At 44.4% G+C, this 11,042-nt stretch overlaps 1 protein-coding gene across 1 annotated transcript in view; it reads right to left on the bottom strand.

Moving 5' to 3' along the window:
• Positions 1–11,042, bottom strand: part of LOC147019136 (uncharacterized) — a 19,824-nt gene extending 8,782 nt beyond the window's left edge. The window contains exons 1-6 of the mRNA XM_085900117.1: positions 10,727–11,042; positions 9,784–9,965; positions 4,819–4,946; positions 2,415–2,550; positions 2,045–2,208; positions 904–1,056 (exon numbers count right to left, since the gene is read on the bottom strand). Of these exons, the coding sequence (XP_085756243.1) occupies positions 904–1,056; positions 2,045–2,208; positions 2,415–2,550; positions 4,819–4,946; positions 9,784–9,965; positions 10,727–10,785 (822 nt within the window). The 5' untranslated portion in view covers positions 10,786–11,042. The remainder of the gene's footprint in view (positions 1–903; positions 1,057–2,044; positions 2,209–2,414; positions 2,551–4,818; positions 4,947–9,783; positions 9,966–10,726) is intronic.

Raw genomic sequence — 11,042 nt, 5'->3', positions numbered from 1 at the left:
AAATCCAGCCTGTACAATGGTTGCCAACATATGAGGAGAGGAGAGGAGGAGATTGGGACCATACTCTGTGCAGAGCATTGGTGCTGCTTTCGCAATCTCCTTGGCTATTGGGCACAATCCTGGACGGGTCGCCACTCCGACACAGTATACCAGCATGCTGGAACTCATTTTGCCGACCTCGGAAGGATGACAGGTCGAGTTAACACCACCTGGTATTAATTTAACAGCTGAATAGGATTTGAACTCAGGACCTCAGGATCCAAACCCCACCACCTGAACCATTAAGCCAACAACAAACAGAACATTTGACAGTAGGTCCGGTATGTGCTCTATCCTTTGTAAATGTTTGACATCAAGCAAGGAAGCACCACACACCATTTTTGAAGTCTTTGATTTTGCGAAATATTTAGCCGGGGTTGAAACACCGACCACCTCGACTCAGAGCGGACGCTCCAAGTGGAACGAATTACATCATCGAGTCCACCGAGAATTAAATTTAAGGTTATTTTGAACCTTTGAAGTTTATTATTCAACATTCTTTTCAGGTGACAATGCCAAATGGAGGCGTTTCTATCAGGAAATGACGACTTTGCACCGCAAGCTTTCTTCAAAGACTTTTTTCATATCGGCCACTGTTATAAAGAATGCAGACATGGTTTGTTCAACTTGGTGATAAACCGAGGGTCATATCTTCCCGCAATGTTCAACAAACCAATTCCATGTTGTGTTTATATGTTTAAAATGTATCTAGTTTGTGCTCTTTTTCTGGTTGAATATTTATCTTTGAATGCGTGCTCAGCTTTTCAAGCACAGTGGCCACCAGAAACGGGAATAAGATGAACCCACGGACAGACACCACGGTTCCCATGATGTAATTGATGAAGGGTGGAAATTCATAGTTACACTGTCAGGAAGATGGAGCAAGTCGATATTGCAGTGACACGGAGGAACCTGGTTCAGTTCTTCATGGAGTTTATCTAGAATGACCATCAGACATTCTTGGGCATCATGTTGCTCCCCATCATTGAAGTCAGGGGCCACCTTGCACATCGCCTCCTGTTATGAACAAGGGATTGAATGGACACAAGCTGTTGAACAGGTGGAGCTTATAATTGTTGATGGAATAAGTAATATTTTAATCAATGCCATGTTTTGTACAATAATCTGTATGAATCTGTTATAAATTTGGAACTTTTAATCTTATCACAATGAATATCGAGAACAAGGAAAGATTGCAAACCCTCGTCCAGACTTGTTCCGTGTGGTTTTATGGTACGTATTCTGTGGACGTTCTCACATTCCAATTGTACATACTTTATAGACGTACTCACATTATAATTGCACACACTTTCTCGTTGCACTTGGTTGAAAAAAAAGAGAATGTGTCCGACAGGCTACCACGAGGTGGTGATGGTGGCCAACGTTAGCACATTCTGTGCAGAGAAACAGACAAACGAACAAATGAAAAATCACTCACAGAGCGACACTTGGCAAAATGAAATGGCACTCCACAGAGCGCAGACCTCCGCCAGGCTAAAGAGTTTACGTTTCGTATCCCACTGATAGCCCAGATCTGGATCCCGACCTGAACTAAAATCAAGACTCTTCATCCTTGTCACACACCCAATGTGTCCACCAAGTTTTGAACGAATCCGTCCATAACTTCTTGAGATATCATTCATGCTACATATAGTTTTTGGCCCTATCTCTCAATGGTGAAGAATCACTTGAAAAATTCTCGTATCCGGATCCATATTAGGATTCAGATCTTCATTAAAATTGTGCATTGCTCTTTTAGGTCGGTCACTTATACACAAAAAAATTCAGAATGATTGCCTGATAACTGTGGCCAAAAATCGTGGGAGACACAGACAGACAGACAAACAGACAAACGCTGCAGATCAACATACTTGGCAAAATTTTTTTGCAAAGTTTCAAAGAAACAAACACATGGAACCAAATGCAATCCCCTCCACTTTGGTGAAGGTAAAAAGATAACTTGTCGATGAAAGTGAATGAAAAAACAAAAGGATTCCGAGCTCACCATAAAGTACACTGGATTAACAAAGTAGTCTGTCTTTTTCTTGTTGGTGAACAATTTCAGGACTTTACCATCAACAGAGAACTTGTCCTTGTTCCAAATGGCCGTGAGGAGTTGACTGAAGAACTTTGTTAGGTTTCCAAAGTCATCACTGTCAAAGTTCATTCCTACCGGAGGAATGACAAAAGAGGACAGTGAACGGAAGAGCAGACAACGAGGTTTCCTGATCTTGTTCAGACCTTGCTGTTGTGCTGGGTTTGCTGTGTCACTGGGATCACTGATGAAAAACACCAATCTCAACTCAAATACATTTCAAACTCCACATTGTTGTGAAGAGAAACAAGGGCAAGACCCTGCTTGGTGATGAACTTACCAATAAAGTAGGCCAGCACATCCGGAGTATTGGCCAAACACTGAACCACACAATTCAAGTAGCACAACAGGAATGGATTTTTCAGGCCAATGAAACCGACAGGATAACGGAAGATGTCATCTTTCATGGATTGATGCTGCAATGCAGAGAGAGGGAGGATAGAAAGAAGGTTGAGTGGAGTGACATTATACATTTATTGTCCTCATTCCCAACACAAGCACAAACTTCATTGTCCTTCCTCTGACAACTGTTTTATTGTCTATTCCCAACACATTCTACATGTTGTATGGCTGTCACCAAAGATAATTCATTTTTGTGAATACATAATCAAGGCTCGTGCAAGAGTAGAATGAGTACACTGAACGGATCAGGACACAAAAGGACAAAAGGAACAGATGAGAGGACGAAGGATTTAGGATTGAGGAAATTTCTAAGAACGAAGGATTCGGGTGTGTTCGAGAGGGAAGAAAAGATCATGGTTTTGGATTGGGGATGATCTGAGATGGTGGTGAACAGCTGTCCTGAAGACGTGGTGGGAAGATTTAAGATAATGTGGAAGTTGGTTCTTGAGGTGGGAGAAAAGAGGCACAAATGAGTGGTGGTGAGCAGTGATCCTGGAATGTGGGTAATTTAATCAGAATGGGGTTGGTGGTTTAATGGACCGTGTTTGCCCTGCAGAATCCTCGAGGGACAAAGCACGGAAGGAGCAGAGGGTGCAAGACCAGAGAGGACACGGTAGAAGAGAGAGAGAGAGAGAGAGAGAGAGAGAGAGAGAGAGAGAGAGAGAGAGAGAGAGAGAGAGAGAGAGAGAGAGAGAGAGAGAGAGAGAGACCAATGACCTGTGTGTGATGGCGTGGTGATAGACCGTGACACTCTGCTTCATCGTGGGAGATTCCAATAACCTTGAAGGTCTTGGGATCTCCCGTGTCAAGGTGAGCAAGGTCTGCAGCAGGGGAGCCAGCCAGAGGAGAGAGCATTACACCATTAAGCTGTGGAAGGAAGGACTTTCGACGACAGAGGATGCCGAGTCGGCAGCTCGCTTTGCACTGCAACTTTGAAATGTGGTTTGCCCAAGAAAGATCATGGCTGATGGTGAGACCCAGGAGTTTGAATGACCAAACTTCTTCAAGATGATTGTAAAGAAAGTAGATAAGGGGAGGGGGTTGGATTGCCAGACTCCTTTCTGAAAGAGATGGAGAGAGTGTGAGAATTGTCAGGATTTTTAGAAATATTCCAATAAAGTAGGCCAGCACATCCAGAGTATTGGCCAAACACTGGACCACAGAAGTCCAGCCAGAGTCAAGTGTTTGGCCAGCTTGTGATTTTCTCATGGTCTGAAGAGATTGAAGAGGTTGCAGCTTGCCTGTATGAAGGATGAAGGATGTCATGGCAGAGGGTGGAGTCAACAGAAAACAAATAAAGAACATTTTCAAGAGTCAGAGAGATCATTACTGAAGATCAGGAATAGGACTGGACCCTGAACACTGCCTTGGGACACTCCAGTCTTGACAGGGAGAGGAGATGAAAGGATTCCGGAAGAGCCACAACTTGGCTACGAGAGCAGAGGAAGTCAGTAAGCCATGTGTGGAGTTGGCCTTGGATGCCAGAGGAAGATAGTTTGGAAAGTAAGGCAGGATGCCAGACTGTACTAAAAGCACAAGATTTGTCCAGAGAGATGGCCCTGATCTCACGTCTGACATTGAGGGTCTCTGTCCATTGTTGGATGAGTAAAAACAGCAAGTCCAAGGTGAAGTTACCTCATCTGCAACAAATTTGTGATGATGAGGTTGTTGAAGAAAAGAAAGTATTTCATATCAACTGAGATTGTGGATTCCATGACCTTGATGGTGATTATAAGTAAGATGAGAAGTCTGCAGTTAAGGGGATCAGTTTTCCACCTTTTTTATGGAATGCAGTGTTGTTGGTGGATTTCGAAGCAGATGAAAGATGACCCAGAGTAAATGATATGGTGAAAATGGCAGATGGAGGATGGGGGAAGAGCAGCAGAGCAGGATTTTAGGACACATGAGATGATGCCATTGGGTCCCATTGCAGAGCCAGAGTCGAGGGTTGAACAACCTTCTCCACCTTCTCAGGTGCAAGAGACACAGAGTACAAGCAGTTGGGGACGATAGGGAAGGATGGGTACCGAGGGTGAGGGGCTGGAGATGCAAAATTTGGAAGCAAACACAGAATTGAGGCATTCAGCATTCTCACAAGGAGAGATAGCTGTGGTGACATTTGAAGTGAGGAAAGGAATTGGGGGTGGAGGGGGGGAGCATCCACCAGATACAGATGTAACAAGGCACCACCAGCTTTTAGAGGAGGGAGACAAGTTTGAAACTGTTAACTTTGAAATTACAACTGTTATCTTGATTTTCACAGAAACATAATCATCAATTACCTTTGGCACGTCCACCCTGATCTTGACCTTGTCACCTGGCTCATCACATACATCACAGGCACCTGGGATCTGCATGTTTTCTTTCCCAGCAGGTTCTTCGTTATCATTACACACATCTTGACCGTCACCTGCGGATATCAACAACTGTTTCAGGCAAACATTATGTGGAAAAAAATGGTTCACAGAAGTTTTCCATTGCCAGGATAACAATGACGGTCCCGGTGGGTGTGGAACACTGATCTTCACGTGTTGTGGTCGAACCCATCATCAATTTAAACTTGATATCTGCAGCACAACTTTCCCTTGATCCAGTGACGGCCATATCTTTTTGTGACCACCGCATGACCTTGACCTTCAACATTTATGGATGGAGTGTAAAAGAATAAAACGTGTCTCCATCGACAATCCACACATGAAACTTAACATTATTTCATGGGACCCAAAACTTTTGGCTTGGGACCCAAAAGGTCCTGAGTTCAAGCCCCTTTGGGACACTGAATTAATATATGGATATATATATATATATATATATATATATATATATATATATATATATATATATATATATATATATATATATATATATATATATATATATATATATATATATATACACACCAAGTCGAAAACACCAGGGGGTTGACTCAGCCTGCCATCCTCCTGAAGTCGGCGAAATGAGTACCAGTGTACTGGGCCGGTGTATACCCCGGTTAGAATAGGTGTACCATATCCCTGTGTGTCGTAAGAGGCGACCAGGGTTGCGTCAGGAAGGGCATCCGGCGTAAAAACCTATGCCAAATCATTATGCGTAAAACAAAACGAATTTCCATACCGGATCGGTCGAGACCCGGGTTACCAACGACCGCCACTGGTACCGTTGGTCAGCAGGGTACCAGTGGAAATTGTGCTTCTGCTGGGCGAAGGAGGTGAAGGAGACGGGGAAGGTGAGTCCGGAGGCAGTGGGAGAGGGGGAAGGGTAGAAGTGTGGAGGTGAGAGTTGGAACTCTGAATGTTGGGACGATGACTGGCAAAGGGCGAGAGTTGGCTGATATGATGGAGAGAAGAAAGGTGGACATACTGTGTGTACAAGAGACCAAGTGGATGGGGAGTAAGGCTAGGAGCATTGGAGGTGGTTTCAAACTGTTCTACCATGGTGTGGATGGGAGGAGAAATGGTGTCGGGGTAATCCTGAAGGAAGATTATGTCAAGAGGGTATTGGAGGTGAGGAGAGTGTCTGACCGAGTGATGAGTGTGAAGTTGGAAATTGAAGGGGTGATGATGAATGTCATCAGTGCATATGCCCCACATATGGGGTGTGAGATGGAGTATAAAGAAGATTTCTGGAGTGAGTTAGATGAAGTGGTGGAGAGTGTATCCAAGGATGAAAGAGTGGTGATTGGAGCAGATTTCAATGGGCATGTTGGGGAAGGGAATAAAGAGGATGAGGAGGTGATGGGTAGGTACGGTCTCAACAAGAGAAATGTTTAAGGGCAAATGGTGGTAGAGTTTGCAAAAAGAATTGAAATGGCGGTGGTAAATACGTATTTCAAGAAGAAGGAGGAACACAGGGTGACATACAAGAGTGGAGGAAAGTGCACACAGGTGGATTACATCTTAAGCAGGAGATGCAACCTGAAAGAGATTAGTGACTGTAAGGGGGTGGCAGGGGAGAGTGTAGCTCTACAGCATCGATTGGTGGTCTGTAGGATGACTTTGGAGGTGAGGTTGAGGAAGAGAGTGAGGGCTGAACCAAGGACCAGATGGTGGAAGCTGAAGGAGGAAGACTGTTGCGTGAAATTTAGGGAGGAGGTGAGACAGGCGTTGGATGGTGGTAAAGATGGGTGGGATGATTGGGCAACGACAGCAGAAGTTGTGAGGGTATATAAGACGGTAGTGAGACCAGCTATGTTGTATGGTTTGGAGGCGGTGGCACTAACAAAAAGACAGGAAGCGGAGCTGGAGGTGGCAGAGTTAAAGATGCTGCGATTCTCGTTGGGAGTGACGAGGATGGATAGGATAAGAAATGAGTATATCAGAGGGACAGCGCAGGTAGGACGGTTTGGAGACAAAGTGAGAGAGGCGAGATTGAGATGGTTTGGACATGTGCACAGGAGGGAAGCGGAGTATATCGGGAGAAGGATGTTGAAGATGGAGCTGCCAGGCAGGAGGAGAAGAGGAAGGCCAAAGAAGAGGTTCATGGATATGGTGAGGGCGGACATGCGGGTGGTTGGAGTGTCAATGGAAGATGTGGAGGACAGAGCGAAATGGAGACGGTTGATCCGCTGTGGCGACCCCTAACGGGATCAAGCCGAAAGAGGAAGAAGAAGAAGAAGAAGATAATGATTTTTATACCCCAAGATGTCATACCAAAGCTGAACAGTCAAAACAATAATTTTATGTCTTGTATGGTTCCAGTTACCGATTACCTGGCTCAAATTCACAAGTAGCAATTGTCCTATTTTTGTGGAATGATCTCAGCTTGTTAAAATGTTTGTTATTCATAGAATTTATTTTTGTGTAACTATAAATTTCAGGTCCCTTCACCGGGAGCGTGTTTATCGCAAACTCCGTGGCCGATCACCTGGGCCATATATGCATGGTATGCCAGAGGGAGACAGCCGACGATCTAAGGTGTCCCTTAGATTCCAAATTTCACGTGGAGCCGTACTCCCAATATCTCCAAAACGTTGAACAATTTCGCCGGCTCAACGCGTTCCCCATTGATGTCCAGTACAGGAACAGCGGAACTGCAGAATGCTTTGTTACCAACCGTGCCAAGTGGCATAATTCCAATGTATAACAACTTTCTACTCAATTACATCGTCAACATTAAATGTTTCCTCGATATTTCTTGTTTTCCAGGTGTCAACGTGATATCCAATGGAGGTGATCCCATGTCTGATTGTTCTCATGAAGAGGCTGACAGTCGGATGTTAGTTCATCAGATCGATTCTCTGGACCATGGGTTTACCCAGATACAAGTACGCACAGTCGATAGTGATGTCGTCGGCATCCTGATTGGACAATTCCACAAGCTTCTGAGTCACTGTCTGGATCTGGTTCTGTGGGTCGCCCTTCGGAATGGGAAAGAACTTCACGTACTAGAAAGTCAACGACATTTGTTCGGACCTAGAATATCGTGCGTCCCGGCGTCTCCCAATATTCCACAGCTTGACCGGTTGTGACACCACGTCTGCCTTCGTGGGCATTGGTAAGAAGACGGAGTACAAGGTATGGATGGACTTTGAGGACGTGAATGATGCGTTCATGTTCATCTCCGATCACCCGTTCTGCAATCTTCACACAAATGAAGCTCCTTTCAAACTTATTGAGCAATACATAGTCAAGCTGTACGATCGATCCAGTCCCTTATCGTCGGTCAACCCCTGCAGAAAATATCTCTTCCGTCATCACGATAAATCCTCGTTGGATCGAATTCCGCCCACACAGGTGAGCTCCAATATTTTTCAGGGTTTGAGAGGTTTACTGTAGAACCGGACCGGAACCGGAAACGAATCCTCAATTAAAATTCTGTTTATCGAACCCTGAATTTTGGTTGAAGCACATATTCTAATCCGAAACCTTGACCACATATTCCAGGATGCCTTGGATCAGCATCTGAAGTGGGCAGTCGATCAGACTGGAATATGGACAGGCAGCGAGACCACGCCATTACTTCCTTCGCCAGCAGAATTCGGGTGGGGCAAAGATGGGATTCGATGGTACCCGGTGTGGATTACACCACCGCAAGTGTCGGCTGGTTAGCAAGAACTTGTAAAATGTGGCTGCAAGAAGAAGTGCAGGACTTGTAAACACATGATGTCCAATTTGCCATGCAGCGCCTTGTACAAGTGTCCATGCCATGTGTGAGGGAGACGAAGTCACACACTGATGAATGGCGACATCCAATCAAACCCTCTCGATCACCGATACCAATGCTCTATGCATTTCATTTTAAATTTATTCAACAAGACAGAATACTTTGACATTATCTAAAAAATGCATAATGTAAAAAAAATGTTGTGTCAATAATTTTGTGACGTCCGTCACCGTTAAACCTGCGAGAAGTACTTTTTGTGAAATCTGGGGTTCGGTTGCCATGGCAACGACGAACAAAATCTGCTATAAAATCGTAATTTCAGATTTTTTTTTTCCAAGAAGTTCAGGATTCTACAAAGGTCAATATGGGGAAGTTTCTAGGAAAATTAATTTCAAAAAAATTACAGTACAGACAATATAGACGTTGTTGTTGCCATTCCCCCCTATATTAAGTTTCTCGCCATTTTAAAGCCATTTTGAACAAAATGCAATTTGGTGAAATGTGTTATAGTGAAATTTTATTGTATATCACGAGAAACGTTTAAACAGACGTTAAAATCGCCGTTTCATCAATATATACTCCTTTTATGTGGAGATGCTTGTCCTCCACGACCCCACAATGGCGGCCATCTTGGAAAATGGCTGCCGAAGCCGAGTCATGAGGGGCCGACTCGGGCTCCCCTTGTAAAATCGTTCGGTATGGTCACAGGAAGTCGGATACCAAGTTTGGTACTTTTGTCACAAAAATAAATGTTCTGTCATGTTTTGGAGTGAAGCGATTCCACGATGAAACAAGTAATGATTCACGTCTCGACATCCAGTAAATTGAGGAAATATTCAGGAGATTCACGACTCGAGTGAAAAAGTAATTATCAACACAGTTTTACATGGAGAGAGGGAGAGAAAGGGTGTTTGTACTTTTGGATGAAGATGGTCGGAGGTAATCAAGCGATGCTGGAGATGGAGGAGGAGGAGAACACGGCGATGACGTGTTGGGGGGCGTGGTCTGTTGTGTAGGGGTGGGCGTGGTCTGTTGTGGAGGGGTGGGCGTGGTCTGTTGCGTTGGGGTGGGCGTGGTCTGTTGTGCAGGGGTGGGCGTGGTCTGTTGCGTTGGGGTGGGCGTGGTTGCTTCTCCCTCCCGAACACCTTGCGGTGTTGATCCAGGTGTATCTTGTGTTTGGTTCGGAGAAGCAGGATCGACATTCGAAGATCCAACATGGTTTCTTCCCTTTGAAAGATCCTCATCTCTCCGATTCCTTCGTCCCAACTGCCACCATTTTCTCGTCCGTTTCACCTTTGGTGGTTTCGTCACGTCAGGAACAGATGACCTGTGAATGGTGAACAAGAAAAAAAAAACATTAAATGTTTAAACGATTAAATCACAGAGATAATCCTTTTATAACCTGGTTTACAGGACTCCGACCTCGTCTCAGGACACGATCCTCATGTTACAAACCTCTTCACACCCATTATTCATCATTCCTTGTTTGTTACCACGTGTAGGGTCTGCCTGTTCACCCATCACTGCCTCATTAACCTCGTTATCATAACCTGGTGTTGGCTTAGCGGTTATGGTGGTGGCTTGGAATCCGAGGGTCCTGAGTTCGAGACCCGTTCTTCACTGAATTAACATCACAGGGTTGACTCAGCCTGTCATCCTTCTGAGATTAACGAAATGAGCACCAGGAAACTGGTCAAAGGGGCACTGCATCATCGACTTAGCCGTGCTCCTAACCAATGATGCAACCAGCAGCCAAAAAGGCAGCACACGATGTAAACCTAGTTAACACACGATGTAAACCTAGTTAACACACGATGTGAACCCAGTTAACACACGATGTGAACGTAGTTAACACACGATGTGAACATAGTTAACACACAATGCGAACCTAGTTAACACACGATGTGAACCTAGTTATAACACGATGTGAACCGAGTTAACACACTCCATCCTTCTCCATTGATCTCCATCTCATGGACATCCTTGTACACACATTACGTTAAACAAGGAAACGATTCCACATTTACATCAAACTTCACTAACGAACCAACAGAACATTACAAAACACACTCATTATTAAATGATTACCTTTGTTCCTTCACACAAGGACAAAAAACTCTCTTAATCCTCTTGAAAAATCGCGACATGATCGCTCGTTGTGAACAGCACCGGAGTTCGTGTCACAATGAACGGACGAACACGTTTCCAGAGAACATCATCCGGTTGTATTGTCGTGTTTATGACGTCACAGAACGTTACGTCACAGACAACTCCCCACCGGGAACGCGTCCCCGCATTGTATCACATTATAACGGATAAAACACACAAATTGGACGTTGCATATCTCCTGTAATTATAAAATATTAAAATTACAAACCACACGTTTATAAATCAAATCCCGATT

The sequence above is a fragment of the Eptatretus burgeri genome, chromosome 10 (genome assembly GCF_056783735.1).
Source record: "Eptatretus burgeri isolate ZD-2024b chromosome 10, Ebu_testis_v1, whole genome shotgun sequence".
Taxonomy (NCBI): domain Eukaryota; kingdom Metazoa; phylum Chordata; class Myxini; order Myxiniformes; family Myxinidae; genus Eptatretus; species Eptatretus burgeri.
Note: the sequence above shows the minus strand (reverse complement) of the source record. Positions and strands in the feature narration are given on the sequence as shown.